Source organism: Fistularia commersonii, chromosome 14, assembly GCF_037954325.1.
Source record: "Fistularia commersonii isolate RoL2024-O1a breed Wild chromosome 14, RoL_Fcom_v1.0, whole genome shotgun sequence".
Taxonomy (NCBI): Eukaryota; Metazoa; Chordata; class Actinopteri; order Syngnathiformes; family Fistulariidae; genus Fistularia; species Fistularia commersonii.
In genome coordinates this window covers 8762144-8780182 of record NC_141297.1, presented here as the reverse complement: position 1 = coordinate 8780182, position 18039 = coordinate 8762144, and the positions used below count along the sequence as shown (strand labels likewise).

Below are 18039 nucleotides of genomic sequence, written 5' to 3'. Positions count from 1 at the left end.
GCAGTCGGGTTGAACCAGGTTGAGCACCCGACTCAACCTGCTCCTGGGTCATCTTGAGGGGGCACAGACTTTGGCCGGTCTACTTTTTATTGACTTTTCATCTGCTTTTAACTGTATAAAATCATCAGTCATTTTAGCATATCGTCTCACCTCTTTGACTCAGTTTATATATCAATATCAATGATAGGTTTGAGTGCTCATTGCTGGAATTCAACATATCAAAAATTAAGGAAACGCGGACAACAAAGTTTATATTAAACAATTCTGACCTCCAATGACACCAATGAAGAAGTAGAGCTGTTCCACTGTGTTGCAGAAAGAGGCTGCAACCAGACCGGAGCCCGCCAGACATCCGCCCACCAGGATGATGGGCCGACTTCCAAATTTGTTGACAAGGATGCTGCTGATGGGACCTGGATGGGACGCAGAAGGACCCCGGGTTTTCAAAATCAGAGAAAAAACTGTTGTTGTATCTTCCTTAAGTTGTAAGATAGCCAACTTTAAATTACAGCCCAAAGTAAAAAAAAATGACAGGAAATAGAGATAGTAGAGAACTTGCAAGAGATTAAAAAAATCCTGAATCTTAAATACAGACAAAGAAATAAAAGTGTCATCAACATGACCTTAAATCTGGTCAAAATTACTAAAACTGGGTGACAAAGTCAGTTTTGAAAAGGACTTGAATGCTTATTATTTTAAGAGTCAACTACTATTGAGACAAACTTTGTCCTGATGGTACAATCGTTTTTTTTTTGTAAAAGTAAGTTACAAAATCAGTGCATTTCATCTCAATATAATTCCTTTGAACATCGACTGATGTTTTCCTGAAAAAGACTGATTTCATTTACAAACAACTGACGAGTAAGAGCAATTTACAGAAAACCTTACATCCACACAGAGGACCATCATTGTTTTGGGGTACAGTGATCCCTCGCTATAACGCGGTTTACTTTCCACGGTTTCGCTACTTCACGGATTTGCACCGTGCATTGTGTTCTGCATTCTGATTGGCTAAAAAGTCGCTCCGCTTCTTCTCTACCTGTGCGTCAATAACGTTGCAGTTTAATATGCACACGTACGTAAAACAGCTTGCCAAATTTACATTACGTGCGTGCAAATTCTCTTGCAATTTCGAGTTTCTCTAAAACCCATAATGTTGACAAAACGCTCTAGACCGACAAAAGCACCTGCGTCAGGGCCCAAAAGGCAGCGGAAGATGCTATTTATCGCAGATAAAGTTAAACTTCTGGACATGCTAAGGGAAGGTAAAAGCTATGCGGCTGTAGGTCAGCATTACGGAATTAATGATTCTTCCATTTGTTCAATAAAGAAGGAAGAAAAAAAACAAAAGGACGACAGCAGCAATGTATAATAGAGTATTTAATTGTATAATCTTCTTCTTCTTTCGGCTTTTCCCGTCAGGGGTCGCCACAGCGAGTCAACTTTCTCCATCTAACCCTATTCTCTGTATCCTTCTCTCTCACACCAACTATAATCGTATAACAATTGTAAAAAAAAAAATTAAGGTTTCTACTTCACGGATTTGCCTATCACGGGTTCTTTTTGGAACATAACCCCCGCGAAAAACACGGGTATACTGTACAGTGAGAGTAAAACTGAAAAAATAAAAGGTTGAAAACTTGGCGCACTGGCTGCTGCTCACCAGAAGGTGGCAGTGCAGTTGAAAAAACACAGAGCTATGGAAATGGCTTGTGTAACAGCAGTGGGCTATGAATATTTCATGGGAGGGTGCCAGGCGGTGTGAGGTACTAAACATAGCACAGGGCTACAGATAAGATGGAGGACAGACAAGATTGAAAGGAGAAGAAGGTGAAGAGGAGAGGAGAAAATGAAGAGAGAATAGGAGGAAAAAAGAATATGACAGAGTAGAATGGAGAGAGGGGAAAGAAGAGACAGAGCGAGGAGAGATGGAAGGAAGGGCAAAGAAGGAGAAAGAAAAGCAGAAGTGAGGGAGAAAACAAACAAAAAAAGAAGACAGAGAAAAAGAGAAGCAGATGAGTAAAGAGAGCAGAAAGAGGGCAGCTGAGGAGAGAAGGAGAGAGGACGGGGAGAGAAAAGGAGGGAGAGAGGACAGGGAGAGAGAGAGATATCGTGCCAGGCTGTGGCTGAATGGCTAACATTGCTGACGCTGCCCCTGCTCGACATGAATGCAAAGTGACGTCTGACTGAACAGAGGGGAGGCTTTACTGCACATTCATGAGCGCCGCACAAAAATAAGACGCTAAAATGTATGAGCCCCCTCCTCTCCTCCTGTCCCTTGGCTGGCCGCCATCAGCGCCACCAGGATGGCTGTACCCTTGAAAGCTGGCGGCGGCCCACGGCGGCAGTGGGGATCGGCTGTACGAACGTTCCCTCACGCACTCCCTGAATACCTTGGTCACGTCCCAACCCCGTAGTGCACAGTCACTGCGAGCAGGACGACCACGGCCGGCTGTTTCCATCCGCGCATGTGGTGTTAGACGGCATGACTCTGAAGCTTCTTTACGCAGCGCCGCACAGTCCACTTTGGTCATACATAAAAATATCACTGCATTCAGTACCCGTGCAAGTCAGCACATCTGCTCAGGCCTGGAAAAATCGCATCAGATGCACGATGCTGATTAATGGGGCAGCACTGATTTATTAAATCGCCTGATATGATTTTTTCCCCCTATACGTTTTGTCTATATTTTTTTCAGGGATGTCTTCCTTAAATACATGTATATGCATTTAAAACTACATTTCATTTCATGATTTTGCTTCTCTCTTTTCCAGGTGCTCTTCTCAATTTGCATTCATATTTTCCATTTGTTTAAAAAAATTCTGTGGAGATTTTTTTTATTGTAACTATTTCCAAGTATGTATTACTAACATTTGGGTAACATTCAGATTATTATGAGGTAAATTTCTAACAAATTATTTACTAATTGGGGATCTTGTTTTACTTCAAAGGAATTGTTTATGTTTTTTGGGGGGGGCAATTTTGGCTTGCAGAACACCTGCAGTCACTTTGCTTGGCTCTTAATTAAATAATGATCTGATTTAAATAGATGGTCAAAGGCTGCATAAATTTATGATCCATTTGTTTTGACTGAATGGAAATGGTTTCCATGTTTCCCCCCCCAAACGGAATGGCCGAACGAGCATGTAGGTTCGTCAGGTTCACGGTGTTGCCGTACACAAAGGTGGAGCTGCACAGAGGACGAGAACAAAGCAGCATCCGCTCATGCACTCATGAACAAATCAACTGCCCAATAGCACACACAGAGGGCAGTTAGGAGGGTAAGTTTGGAGGAGATATTACATAAGCCTTTTGCCCCCCGGTCCTCTGCCTTACATTGACACAGCAGCCAAAAATTTGTCTGCTGAGTGGGGCCCCAGCTGTGCCAAGCTTTTGTCTAATTTTAGAAGAACTGACTAGTAGGTCACAACCCTTCGTTTCGTTCTGTCAACCCACCCACGCATGTATCTTTGTGCATTCAACAGCTCAAATCACGATTTCAGATTTAGAGATGAGTGTTACCGCTGAGAGAGCAGCTGCTGGTGAGTGACTCCAGCCAGAGGAAGATGGGATGCTGCCTCAGAAGTAGCAGAGTGTCTTTCTGCATCAGAGTGTAGGTAACATTTCTGCTCTGATCACACTGAGACACACAAAAGCAGCCTGGGGTCTCCACTGAAGCTGCCAGATTGCCAGGAGCCATGAATATTGTCCATGGACCGAGCACAGCGAAACTCAATCCGACCCAACCAGCAATCCAATCAGAGTGAAGGAAATGTGTGATGAAGAGAAACTAACAGAAAGCTCACCTGACTCATATTCTAAAGAACCTTTAGTGGAGATTGGATTGCCCCAAAGGCCAAGCAGATCCAGAGAGTGAAAGAATACTTGAGCTCGACAAAACCTTCAGCGAGTTTCTTAAGACCCCCTTTGGATAGACAAGGGGCATAAAGGCAATTATTCAATTTCACAGCTGATTTAATATGACTGTTTGGGGACAACAATTTTTTAATTTTATTTAATTTATTGTACTTTATTAATCCCTTGTGGGAAATTCCTGCCTACATTTAACCCATCATGGATGAGCCATGAGCAGTTTGCAGCCATCTAGAAGCGCCAGGGGAGCAATTAGGGGTTCACTGGTGCTCAACAACTCTTAGACACAATAGGAGGAGTCGGGAATCCAACCAGGAATGCTCTGTTCCAAGGACGATTAATCTAAGATTAAAAATTGTGGCGTATGCAGTCAGTATGCAGACTGGCAGGACAGAACAACCTCTGCTCAAATAGATGGCCCAAAATTGGAGAGCCACCACTTAAGGACAGGACTCCACAACCTACCTACATCTGAGGGACAAGGGTCACTCCTTTGAAGACAGCAATGTCCACATTCCGTATTTGTCCATACAGAAAAAATGTCTCTAAACAGAGGAGGGGGCCAACCTTTCACCCACATATAACACTGTACTGGGATCCATCCCAGAACAGATCAGTCCAGGCCTATCTGCACCCTCCAAACCACCCAGAGAAATTCACCACCAGGAACAGACCCTGGTAACTATCACCTGAGCATCAAACCAGGTTCTCTTCTTTGTTCCCATTCTGAGAATTTTGGCTACACCTTATCAAAAGGTAATCCAGGTAAGTCCCCACCACCGTAATTTAGACAGGTCCCCAACCCCGGGGCTTATATTCTACCCACAGTCCATTCTTCAAGGAAAGAAAAACAAGTCAAGTTGCCCCGAGAAGGAGAAGACAAGAATTAAGCATGACTTGTATGACTGAGAACCTCACAGTCAACACATCTCTGATAGTCACCATGGCAATGTGGGCATCTACTGATATGAGAGCGTGAGGGGCTTGAAAAAGAGGTGAAAAACCGTAACTAGCAGAAAGCATAAATGAGTGAAACTGAATAAACCACTATTATTGGATGGAATGCATGACCATGATGTTACCATGGCTGCATACCACTTTATGATAAAGCAGTTTATCATGGTGCCACTGACCGCAGGCAGATCAGCCACACATTGTTGGTTTCAGTATTTGCTGTGGACTGATTTTTAAGTAAGATTTAAAGTTTGCAATAAAAGGGGTGTCGTGGCATAGGAGGTAGAGCAATTGTCTTTGGAATCGAACATTTCTGGTTCAATTCCTAGTTCCTCCAAGTGTGTCGAAGTGTTGTTGAGCAAGACACTGAACCCCTTACAGATCTGATGGTGGACGGCAGCCTAATGCTCATGGTTCATCCATGATGGGTTAATCGCAGAGAAAAAAAAATTCCCCATGAGGGACTAATAAAGGATAAATTATAACTATTATAAAACCGGCATACGTCCACACTCAATCTGAAATCGGGCCAAAATTTACCAAACTCCCATGTCCCCAAGCAACAGCTGGCAGACAAGGCTGCATCGTGAAATAATATTGCTTTGCTGTTCTTGTGTCAGCACTGCTGAGCTACATAATAAAGTTTTTCCTCTTCTCATTCTTTAAAACAAAACTGACAAAATGTAAAGATATTTAATTCCTAATCAGCACCAACTTCCTTTGATTATTGGCTCAGCACAACTACTGCCTAATCATATCAATATCCAAGCACACATGCACAAACACAACTTCCTCAAGGACCGCCACTCCAAGAACTAGTCTGAAAACAAAGTCCACCATCATCAGTGCCCATGTCAAAAGACCTTAGTCAAGTAAAGTCCTGAAATGACAGAGATGCCTTTGCGACACCTTAGGAACAACTTTTATTTATAAACTCACTTTGTAAAATGTTTGCCTGCCATTAAAGTCCGTAGACTTGTGGACATTTCAAACATTTTTTCAATATCCGGCAAATGGCAAAAACACCTCAGTCAAAAAACACTGATGATTTTAACAAGACAGAATATAATTTGTACTTCAAATGTTACTTTGACATGGCTGTAAAAATGTGCAAATGTTTTAAAAGTGCTGTGGATGCCACATACGCGCTTCCTGCCGGGGATGTCATTTGAACTGCAGAGCAGAAATTCAAGTCTCAGAGACTGAAGTGTGAAAGACAAAGAGCTCCCACACAACTCAGTTCCCACAGCAAAGTTACGCAACTAGAATTAGTTTTAATTTTAAGTTCCTTTTTTTTTTCATTTCAAAAACTGGCATCGCTTTCATATAAAGTCCGTAGGCAACGCTTTGATATATGCTGCTACTTCTTCTTGGCTAACGAGTCTGATAAAACATTACTCAGCCACTTGGTGCAATCAGGTCATTTGATTTGGATCCCGGAGGAGGTTTCCGGTTCAGGGGACTGTTGGCTCATTGTTTGGCCCTGCTCTTTTATGGTTTTGGATACAAGTCTATACTCATTCATCCATCAATTATTCACACTGTTTCTCCCTCTCACAGGATAGGGGTGGGGTGGTTGGAGCCCAGCCTTTCTGTGACTAGGAAAGAGGCAGGGTTTAGAGTTAGATGAGTTCATCAAAAAGAAGCAAGAAGTAAAAGAAAACATTTGCTATAATTCTAGGATAAATTATTTTCATTTAAACATGTCTATTTAGGAGTTAAAAAAGACGATGAAGTCCCTGAAGGGGGTGGCCCAGGCCTGGTAATTCATCTGTACGCTGATAGCTCCCATCCCTTTTTAGCCAAATTGGGCCTCTAAGCTCTGGGAGGCAATGTGGAGTCTCTGAAGAATTTAAAAAAAGTGTCATTACTCCGTCATTTAATGCAGCGTGAGGGTAGCATGCTAGCCTAAAACTTTGCCAAAACCAAACATGCGAATCAAACCTAATAACCTCATACCAGATCAGTTGAGGCCCGGGTTAACAGTGACCGCCATTGGTAGAGATAGCCTACAGGGTGCCAGTGGAAATTGGGCCACTGTGGGTTGAAGAGGGAGAGGAGGAAGGCGTGTTCGGAAGCAGAAATCTGGGACTGAATGTAGGGACTTTGAATATTAGGACTATGACTGGAAAAGGTAGAGCGTTGGTCGTCATGATGCAGAGAAGGAAGGTATATACTGTGTGTCCAGGAGACAAGGTGGAAAGGTAGTAAGGCCAGAAGCTTTGGAACAGGCTTTAAGTTGTACTAACATGGTACTGACAGGAAGAGAAATAGAGTAGGAATTAGGAATTCTCTTGAAGGAGGAGTTTGTTAGGAATGTTCTGGAGGTGAAAAGACTGACATTTAGACATGAGTCTAAAACTGGAAATTGAAGGTGTGATGTTCAATGTTAGTGGCTATGCCCCGCAGGTGGGATGTGAGTTCAAGGAGAAGGAGAAGTTCTGGAATGAGTTAGATGAAGCGATGCAGAATATCCCCAGACATGAGAAAGTGGTAATTGGTGTGGACTTCAATGGGCATGTTGATGCAAGCAATAGAGGGGTTGAAGAAGTGATGGGCAGGTTTAGTATACAGGATAGGAACGCAGAGGGACAGGTGGGGTAGACTTTGCAAAAAGGATGGAAATGCCTGTTGTGAACAGTCTTTTTCCAGAAAAGACAGGAACACAGGGTAACATTTTAGAGCCAAAGTAGGAGCACGCAAGTAGACTACATCTTGTATACAGTGGTGAGACCAGAGATGCTGTACGGCATAGAAACAGTAACAGTGATGAAAAGACAGGAGGCAGAGCTAGAGGTCACAGAGATGAAGATGCTAAGGTTCTCTTTGGGAGTTACCAGGACGGATAGGATCAGGAATGAGTCTATCAGAGGAACAGCACATGTTAGATGTTTTGGAGAGAAGGTTAAAGAAGCCAGACTGAGATGGTTTAGTCATGTACGGAGGAGGGATAGTGAATATAGTGGTAGACGGATGCTGGAATTGGAATTCATATCCTCGTGAGAGAGGATTTGAAGCTTGTTGGTGTGAGAGAGGAGGATACAGAGATAAAGGTTAGATGGGGAAGGTTGATTTGCTGTGTTGACCCCTGAAGGGAAAAGCCGAAAGGAGAAGAGGAAGTCATTACACCATCATTTAGCACACAGAATGAAAAATCAAGTCCCTCGAAAATGTGTTTGACTTCCCTTTGATACTTCTTTTAATAATCTATTATGACTGTTGTTTTATTTCATCTCATCTTTGGCACTGTGAGTGGGTCTTATTGAAAGAATTATTTGTTGTCTGTGTTTATGAAACAAACATTTAGGAGTCTGCTTTCTCTTACTGCCTGACCCCCTTAAAAAAACGGGCAAAACTTCTATCTCTTCCTCTGTGACAGCTTCCTTGGCATTCAGTTGATGAATGTGATTTTTTTTTATGTGTATGCTTGGGAACAGACAGCGTGTGCATGCTGTGACTCTCGTAGCCTGTCAGTGACAGAGATAGTTCAGTAATTGATGCCTATTTTGGGTCAACTTTGTGAATCATGCTTGAGCACCAATGGGTGTGATGACATCACTACCTGAGATCCCAGAAAAAGCCAGGCTGAGCCGTCAGAATTTTGCACTCTAGAATAACAGAGGGTAGAAGGGAAAAAACACTACATCTGTCTCTTGTTACGCAATTACACCCCCATCATTCTTTCCTCTGCAGTTTCCTGATGCCTCGTGAGTCAGACGCTTGCAGGCTAGTCAATGGATCGAGCAGAGGCCATTTTTACATGCAGCGTCTGCAGGTTAGATACAGTGAAGGCGAAGAATTTTCTTTGCATGTTGGCCTGAGCAGCAGAAAATTAGGAAACTTGACCCAACACCGGAGGCTTAAAGTTTAAAAATGGTTGATGCTGTGGCATTAAAGGTAAAAAGAGGAATATGCCCTTTATAAAGTAAAATTACAACATAGCTCACTAAGTTTCAGTAGTTAAAAAACAGCAAAAAAAAAACAAAAAAAAAACGAAGATCCATTGCGGAAGTTCTTTGCCACCACCAACCACGCAGAGTTCCTGTCGATGTCGGTTCAACTTGAATGACTTATTTCTTCCTGTTCAACAAGTCTGTTAGATTTCATCCAAGTGGTGGTTTTCGCTAGGGTGAGAAGAAGTGTCTGCTTAAGCCTCCATGATTACAATAATATATGATCATCGCAAACTCAACCTTTGACCAGCACAGTCTTATCTGTTTCACACGAAAACACAGGACTTTTATATATGATGAAATTCCCTCGACTTCTGAGTCAAAGCTGGAGAAACTTCAGCTCGGTTGTTCTCATTATTTGACCTTGATTCCAAACAGACTGTGACTTACATACAAACACTATGAATATACTGTACAAATTCAACCGACACGTTAAGGACAGGTTGGACTGTTGAAATTCATCTAAAAATTCTTAATACTTCATTCACAGTCTTAATTGGATAAAAGTTTGTTTGTTCTACACATAAAAAAGGAAAAACAAAGTTCATGAAATGTCAAAAGGAATTTCAATTTAAAAAAATGAAAAATAAATAACACAGGAAGCTACAATACTTGGTCATAACAAACTTGCTGGCTGGATAGTACTTAAGAATGATCTAGTTACCAAGCCATGAAAGGAAATGTGGGGGAATATGCTGAAGGACAAGAACTGAAACTAGTAAACATAAATGTTATATACAGATAAAATTGTCTGCTCAGCATGTGGGTTCTGAAGGTAAACATGGCTTTGTCCTTCTTTCCTTTGAATTAATCAATTAACTAGCAAACTTGTTGACATTGGGCCTGGCAGAGGTCTTCACTCTCAGGGTGACCTTACACTTTACTCTGTACAGTGGTCCCCAGTTCCCGGCCCCTCAACCAGTACGGCTCAACAGATCATTTTGTACCGGCCCACAAAGATAATCTTTCATGGTACAAATTATAGTTTTTTCATTAGACCTTCCAGATCTTATTTTTGCCTTCACCTTACTGTGGCACTTAATATTGTAATTGGCTAATATAAAGTGTAATCGTATTCAGATTAAATACTGTAAACTGCCAAAAGTTTTATTATTCGAACCCAAGCTTCTATAACTGGTCCGCGGAAACATTTTCACGCATAAAACTAGTCTCCAAAACTGGTCCCCCGAAAAGGTTGGGGCCCACTGCTCTAATAGAATCATGGACTGAACTGGTGAGCTGTCAGCAGAGGAGGGAAATATCTGATTGGGGTCAGCAGGCTAACTAACAGCACAGCTTTGTAGTCTTGAAAGAAAAGAGGGTTTGTTTTTGAGAAACAGCTTATTCTGCGTTAGAAGAATGAAATCAAATGATACAACATGGACATTTCAGCAGACATTTACATTTACATGATGAGCCTCTTTTAGCCACCTGCAATTCATCATTGTATAATCCACTGCTCATTATTTCCTGTGAGAATCCGTAACAGTTTTTGGCTATACCAGTTGCTACGGTAACTCAAACACTTCAGCAGGCTACTCATCCCGTGACCTGATAGGGATCCTTTGTCTGATATGTCAACTGATGGAGAATATGTAGAGGATGAAAATCACTGCTTAAAATCCACAAATCTTTTAATTCTGAAGGGCATGTAGCTCTTGGTCAATTTTATCAGTTACTTAAAACCTGACAATAAGATAGTCCATTCCATGGCCAAGACACAAATTGTCAACTATATTTTCTTACGGATAGCAGTTACATAAGTACCTTATCTTTATGCCCTTTGGATGCTATGTGAACCAGCATTATGCCCTGGGTTATAAAGGAGTCATTAATTCAATGTGCCCAACCTTCAACTCGCTGTAACTCTAGAACAAGCAGAGCCCATTGTCGACTCTCACTTGCATCAACCACAGTGGTATCAGCTTTTCCGAATGTTTCTTAGCACCTCTTTCAGCAGTGTCACCCGAGCTGAGAGATGCAGGTTGATGGATCCAGCCCAGAGACAAAGAATGTTATGGTGTGTTTACGGATCAGAGTTAAAGAGTCAGACACTCTTCAGAAAGCAAAATAAACAATAAAAAGTTTTTGCGCTGCTGTCAGGTACTGCTACTGCCAGCCATCGGGCGCGCAGCGCTGTCTTGACACTACTGTTGTATGCTTCTTTGACACGCGCACGCACGCACGCACGCACGCACGCACGCACGCACGCACGCACACACACACACACACAGAGGGTTGGGCTTGCTTCGGCCAACACTCACCTCCAGCGTACATCACGGCCAGCATGATGGAAGAGATCCATGACACTTGACTGGGCGTAGCATCGAAGATGACCTCAATCTCCTTGAAGAAGACCGTGATGGATTTGGGGAAAGCATAGGAGAAGCCGATGGAGATGAAGGCTCCCACCACCACCGCCCAGCCCCAGCCGCCCTCAGGGGGTGTATACCCCACGGGACCGCCCACCGGTGGAGGCATGTCTGCTCAAGACGAAGGAGGAAGAGGAATCAAACAGTGCCGTTGAGGGACAGGTGGGCTTTGGAGGATCCGAGAGTAGTGGGCTGGAATCGGTGCTGAGACTCAGACCTGTGGAGAGATAGAAAGCTTTTGAAGATGGCTCTAGGTAAGAAAAAAAAAACAAACAAAAAAAACGTCTAATTTTATTATTTACTCAGAGCAGGATGTAGAATGTCAATTGATGACATAAGTTAGACCTTAAGAAAACCCAACATATTAATATTCAAATTCTACTTCATTTTTACGTGGAGAAATCTGTCAGGGAGGCTGTTTTTGGTTAATATCTGACAGTTTGAGAAATCTTGAGAACACAAATTAAACCAATGAATACAAACTAGAGTGAGCTTCTTCCTAAAATATAAGTCTAAGATTACTTGAGTCTTGAGATTTTAATTTAAAAGAAAATAATCTGACACAGCAAATCACTAAACTGGCACGCATTTTAACCTATTGAGAATTTTCTGTCCATTGTTTAAACACACATTTCACTTTTTTCTAGATTGTTATTTCCTGATTCATGGGCAATTTATTAATGACCTTTAAGCATTTCTATTCCACTTTTCAGGGTCTAATGGTTCCGCTCCCAGTATTGCACTATGATTTTGATTCTCACGTTAAAATAGTAGCAAACATCCGTGGAGGGGTGGTGTGGGCTTCACCTCACCTACCCTGCTCTTACAAACAGATGACAAAATAAATGGGTAAATAAATAAATTATCCATCCCATGCAGGAAAAAACTGCAGTATTTGCCGAGGTAGTGTCTTGGGAGAAGCTAAAAAGGTCTAGAAATCACCAGGCCTTGTCCAACTAATGTCCTCTTTTTCATATAGGCCAACCATAACACGGCTATTTTTGTCCGGCTCTGACTTCAGCTCTGCTACTGTTTGGGCCATTTACCTTAAATAGTCTCCAGCAGGCACTTCAAGCTAATTCTGTGATGCAGCACTATGTTTGGGGGGGAAAAAAAAAAGCAAAGCCTGAGCCCAACCATCCTTGTGGTGAGTAATGAATTGCTTGGCTACATGGAGTTTAGTCTGGTTTATCTGTAAACAACCAACTGCTAACAACTGTTATCCTCAGCCCCACACAGTCACTGGCTATCTCGTTTCCTCAACTCGATGCTTCCAGGCAGCGGCCACAATCTCCACAATGCAGTGGTTGAGCAAAAATCAATGAACATGTACAAATTGCACTTGGAAGTCTTCTACTTTGACAAAACAACCGCAATTACCTTCTCTTGTGAGTTTGAATATTTTCAGTTAACCTTTTGGTTGCTTCCTTCCACAATGGCACTTTCACTTTGAGGGAGAACAGCATGGTGGCTCTGCACTGCAGTATGCAAAAAACAAGATCTGAACGGTACAATGTAAAATATGTGTTTCTAATTTGTTACCTAATGTCTTCTTGCTCTTGTGAGTTTGAGTCTTTTCTTGGATGTTCAAAGTCCTTGATTAATTTATAGGGAATTTTTCCCGGATCATTATTTTTCAGGTAACTTTTTATAGTTAAATTTCTTGATGATTTTTAGTATGAATAAGTATGACTTGAATTTTCAAGCTACTTGTATCTTCAATGACAAACTGATTAACATTTCACTTGTGTGATTTTCATGTTTTAGGGGGGAGAATAAGCCCATAAGAAGAATCAAAACAGTAAACTTGTAACATTTTTTCCCTGGTGAATGTTGCAGCCTGTAAGTCTGTAAGTCACATTTTCAAACTCAGTGATGACTTAAACTCCAACAGGAAAAAAAAACAAGAAACTCCAGAGTCAGACCAGTACTGACAGGCCTTTATGCAGAAAAAAATGGTTTCAGGCTCCTGGGTATAATTTTGCACGGAACCGTGTCTGAGTGTGGTTTGGTCATTTAAGTATTGAACCGTTCGGTAATGGCACTATCATTTTCACTTTTCAATTAAGGTCATACATTTGATTGCTGACCTGCAGAGGTCAGAACACTGTCAGTGAACACACGCACATTTAGAGCAACTGCAACCAGCCCAGAGCAAATAGTATCACGTCACAAATCAGAAATGTGCCTGAGCTAGTGTGTGACTGTGTCTGTTTCAGTTCACACACAGGCACGCACGCGCAAACACACACACACACACACACACACACACACACACACACACACGAGCAGCTGCAGATCAGACCTCAATGCGAGCCTCAACTGTCACAGGGGTTGAGGCTTGCGCACGTTCAGCCCAACTGCAGAGCAATGGAGCTCCTTGCTCTCCAAACCAAAGCGCCGCCCATTTTACAACTTTCAGTGTGAGGTGTGTGTACAGTTGTCATTCAGGTGTGTTTGCTTGGGACAAATTGTCTGATTGAAGGGCAGACAGTCATTGAGCCTGCATGAAGTCTCGGCGTTTCCTGACTAGGTCTGACTTCATCTGGGAAAATAATTTCCCTTCAAATCTGGTTGGATGCAAGACAGCAAACAAAGATGTGAAAATAATGACACAGAGCAACCAAAGTCTCACTCACACGTCAGTCAGCTGACATTATCACAGGACATGAAGTACTTTTTATGTTTTGGGGTTTACTTGCTTTTTTGCTACTTTCCTAACTCAGCATGCTGGATTCTTACCTCCACCTGATGTTTAACTTCAGTGCAAACTCAACTTGAGGTAGAGTCAAACATCATCCTGGCACTGAACGTCATCAACTCAAAATGTTGAATTTTAAAACTGGCTGATATAAGACTGTGTTCTAAACTGGTACCATAAATATTTCTTTAAAAAGACTCACTCATGACAGATGATTGTTCTTTCAAAAAGTTCACAAAGGTTAAAAAATGTGGACAAAAACAATATGTTAACCAGAAAATATTCACATTTAACAAGTGGGAATTGGAGGATTGAGAGGTTGCCTTCATCAGTTGTGACTCAATGTGAACATCTGTGCCAAATCCCTGGGAGCATTAAAAAGAAATAACGACAATCTGAAAAGATGGTGATAAAAACTGATAAACAGGATGTGGAGTCTTCACTCTCCTGTTTCTCACAGGTGTTGCCTGATAGCTCCCCCGCTGGTGACCTCACTAACCCATATTTCCCATGTGCTTGAGTAAATACACCATTTCACTTTCCACCTTCTTACAAGTTTTGCTCCAATATACAGTTTCTTCGCTGCATCTCCATATCATAATAGAGAGGACATGGAAAATACCTTATCCTGCAAAACAAGATCAAGGCTGGAGAACCAGAGCTTCAGACCTTGTGGCTTGTTTAGGATGGGTTCCTGACCTTGGCTGCAGCCTGGTCTTCCTCTACACAGAGGAATGTGATGACTGGGAGACTAATGCTGCCGCAGGGACCTCCAACGGCCCCCCAAACATGACCCTCAGCCAGACCACAATGACGAATATACAAGAGAAATTACATTGAAGACACTAAACATAAGAGATGTCTCTTATGTTTAGTCTCTATAAACACAGGCAGCAATGCTTCTTCTCCTTTCGGCTTTTCCCTTCAGGGGTCACCACAGCGAATAAGCCTCCTCCATCTAACCCTATTCTCTGTATCCTCCTCTCTCACACCAACTACTTTCATATCCTCTCCCACTCCATCCATAAATCTTCTCTTTGGTCTTCCTCTAGATCTCCTGCCTGGCAACTCAAATTCCAACATCTGTCTACCACTATATTCACTATCCCTCATATGTACATGACCAAACCATCTCAGTCTGGCTTCTTTAACCTTCTCTCCAAAACATCTTACATGTGCGGTTCTTCTGATAGACTCATTCCTGATCTTATCCATCCTGGTCCCTCCCAAAGAGAACCTTAGCATCTTCATCTCTGCGACCTCTAGCTCTGCCTCCTGTCTTTCATCATTGTAACGGTTTCAATGCCATACAGCATTACTGGTCACACCACTGTCATGTACACCTTTCCTGTCATTCTGGATGATAGCCCTCTTTCACATAGTACCCCTGACACTTTTTTCCATCTAGATTTTCCTCAACCTGTTCTCTGCTCTCAGTACAGATCGCAATGTCATCTAAAAAACATCATGGTCCATGACGATTCCTGTCTAGCCTCATCTGTCAGCCTGCCCATCACCACTGCAAACAAGAAGGGGCTCAGAGCTGATCCCTGATGAAGCCCTACCTCCACCTTTAACTTCTCTGTTACCCCCCTACAGTCCACTGTCTCACAGCTAACATGCGTCCTGCACCATGCAGCAAATACTGCATCTGTAGTACTCTTTCTAGGCATGAAGCTATCCTGCTGTTCACAAATACTGACTACTGCTCTCAGTATAGTTTCCACTACTCTTTCCCATAACTTCACTGTAAGGCTCATCAACTTTATCCTACTATAGTTGCCATAATTCTGCATATCACCCTTTTTCTTAAAAATGTGAATATGTACATGTATATTCTTGTTGAAATTTCTTCCTAAAATTCAAAATTCTACATTTTTATGAATATTCAAGGGAAAAAAAGACAACTTTATGATTTAATAGATTTGAGGTAATTTCTGGATTTAATGCTCATGATTAAAATGCTCCTTAAAAGTTAATTTATTGAATTTTTCAGAGAAAAAAAAAGTGTACACATATATGCTGGAGTGAAAAAAAAAAAATGTTCACAAAGGTGAAAGGAAGCAGCTCATCATCAGAGTTCCTGAAAACCAAACCTAACAAGCCTCTCAACGTGGCAAGTCTACGTTCAGTGCAACCTTACTTTGCTCATGCTGCGTCACCTGACCAACATGACACCAGGAAATGGCGTTATCGTACAAACAGATAGAGAGGCTTTTATTTCCCTTTCATCATAAATCCTTCCGTGACTAAAATAATGGCTGGTCACCAACCTGGAGCCAAATGAGCCAGATCGCAATATATCACCTGATAATACTTTTTGACCTCCCTTTTTCCTTGTCCCTAGATTTGACTATTTAACCCCTGTGAGGAACAGACTCAGCAAGAGCTTTCAATGAACACAGGAACCTCTTGTCCAGGCTGCTTGACATTCTAACCCTCTAATAGCCCAAAGTTAGTGGATGCAGAAGTAAATAACTTTTTTTTTTAAATTCATTTTATTTATTTTTTGCAGAGGGGAGATGTTTGATCTCCATTGGGCCTGCAGAACATCTGGCAGTCTAGAGTTCCTTGCAGGCTTGAAAACTCTACATAGCTGCAGTTCAGACAAACTCTTTGCAGCTCGGATATGTTGTCAAAGTGGAAACAGAGCAACGAGGAAGAGTAATTGTGGCCCCAACTATAACAAAGAAACATACTTCACGAGAAGGCCTGGATTTAGTGTGGTCTCTGGAGTTTGTTACTGCTGTGTGCATGTGTGTGTGTGTGTGTGTGTGTGTGTGTGTGTGTGGGCATGCGCGCGTGCAAACATACAGCAAAAAGCAGGACAACTCCTGAAGGAACTATCAATGAGGCCATTCATCCTGCAGTAACAAACACTCCCTTCAGCAGCAATGGAAGACTGGCAGCAGTTACCTGAAGTTGCTCTGGGGTGTGACTTTCACATTCACACATATTCCAAACGAGTTGTTGATTCAATTATGGTGTCAAAAATATGTATTTTTTTTCAAAATAAATTGTTTTGATCATTTTTAAAACAATCCAGTTTTACTTTGTTTCTATTATTGTTTCTCATTTAGTAGTAAAAAGTTAAGGGCCATCATGTTCCAAGTTTGGATGTATGTATAAGGTTATGGAATGTCAATATAATCAGCCAGAGCTGAATATTCAAATGATATAGTTCATCAATGGTTATTGCAACTACATAAATTCCTTCAGAAAAAACTAGTTACAGTAACAACCATAAGGCTTGAGGGACAAGAGTGGGGTCATTTCTTCCAGGAACCATTGAGTTAGAGTGCCTTCAAGTAACTGATTCTTAATTTAGCTCTATAAACAGAAGTGCTGAAAAAAACATGGAATGACGCAATGAGTCTGTAAATCAGCTTGACCAGGATTAAAACCTCAAACAGTTCAGGTCTCTGATCCAGCGTTACAGGTTCACTCTGCAGCTAAATGGCTGTGAAACACAAACCAGCTTAGCAGAGATGTCTTAAACCTCTCAGGCATGAACCAATGTTTATGTAGCTCCAGCTCCTCACACACTTCAGCAATCCTGAGGGCAGTAGCTCTCGCGCACGTGCTCTCAAGCTAATACCCGGCCTGGTCAAGTCAACCAGGCACCAGAGGCGTGACTTCACAACCTGACATTGTCAGATACAGAGGTCATTACAACTACCACCATCTTGCGTCGGTAACCCTACTGTGCGCTCTTGCTTTCATCTGCATTTTTTAGTAGGAACAGGAGGAGCCTGATGATTGGTGAGCAGGGCCGGGCCGCTGTCTGACTCCTTTGAGCTAACTGTGGAGCTGAATCACACAACTAACATCAATCGTGCTGCTGCTATCCAGTTCCATCACAACGGGATACTTCATTTTGTGAGGGTTTTTGTGAGGGTGGAGGTCAGGGAGTGCCCATCTACCGAGTAGTGACCTGAAACCTGAAAACATTGCCATGAGCTTCAGGGCACACTGATGTTGCTTTCTTTAAATCTTTTTCATGGAAATTTCTGGTCTTTTTTCTTTAAATTCATTTTTTTGCAGATTGTAAAGGCTTTCCTGACAATTTTATATGAGGTTTTTATGCTGAGAATTGTATGTAATTTCATACACATATATTCGTATATTAAAAAATTGGCACAGGCTGTAGTTGTACTCACAACTGTATTAAGAAAAGTGAGCTGC

At 42.0% G+C, this 18039-nt stretch overlaps 1 protein-coding gene and 1 long non-coding RNA gene across 3 annotated transcripts in view; one reads left to right on the top strand and one right to left on the bottom strand.

Moving 5' to 3' along the window:
• The window catches only part of LOC147227193 (monocarboxylate transporter 1-like), a 41036-nt gene that overhangs the window by 5588 nt on the left and 17409 nt on the right, over window positions 1-18039 (bottom strand). For both annotated transcript variants that reach the window (XM_086159459.1, XM_086159458.1), the window contains 2 exons: window positions 11046-11370; window positions 270-413 (listed from right to left, as the gene is read on the bottom strand). In XM_086159459.1, the coding sequence (XP_086015585.1) occupies window positions 270-413; window positions 11046-11262 (361 nt within the window). In that variant the 5' untranslated portion in view covers window positions 11263-11370. The remainder of the gene's footprint in view (window positions 1-269; window positions 414-11045; window positions 11371-18039) is intronic.
• LOC147227194 (uncharacterized) lies at window positions 11314-12518 on the top strand. Its single transcript, XR_015107100.1, has 3 exons — window positions 11314-11407; window positions 12133-12300; window positions 12383-12518. It is a non-coding gene; the product is annotated as an uncharacterized LOC147227194 (long non-coding RNA).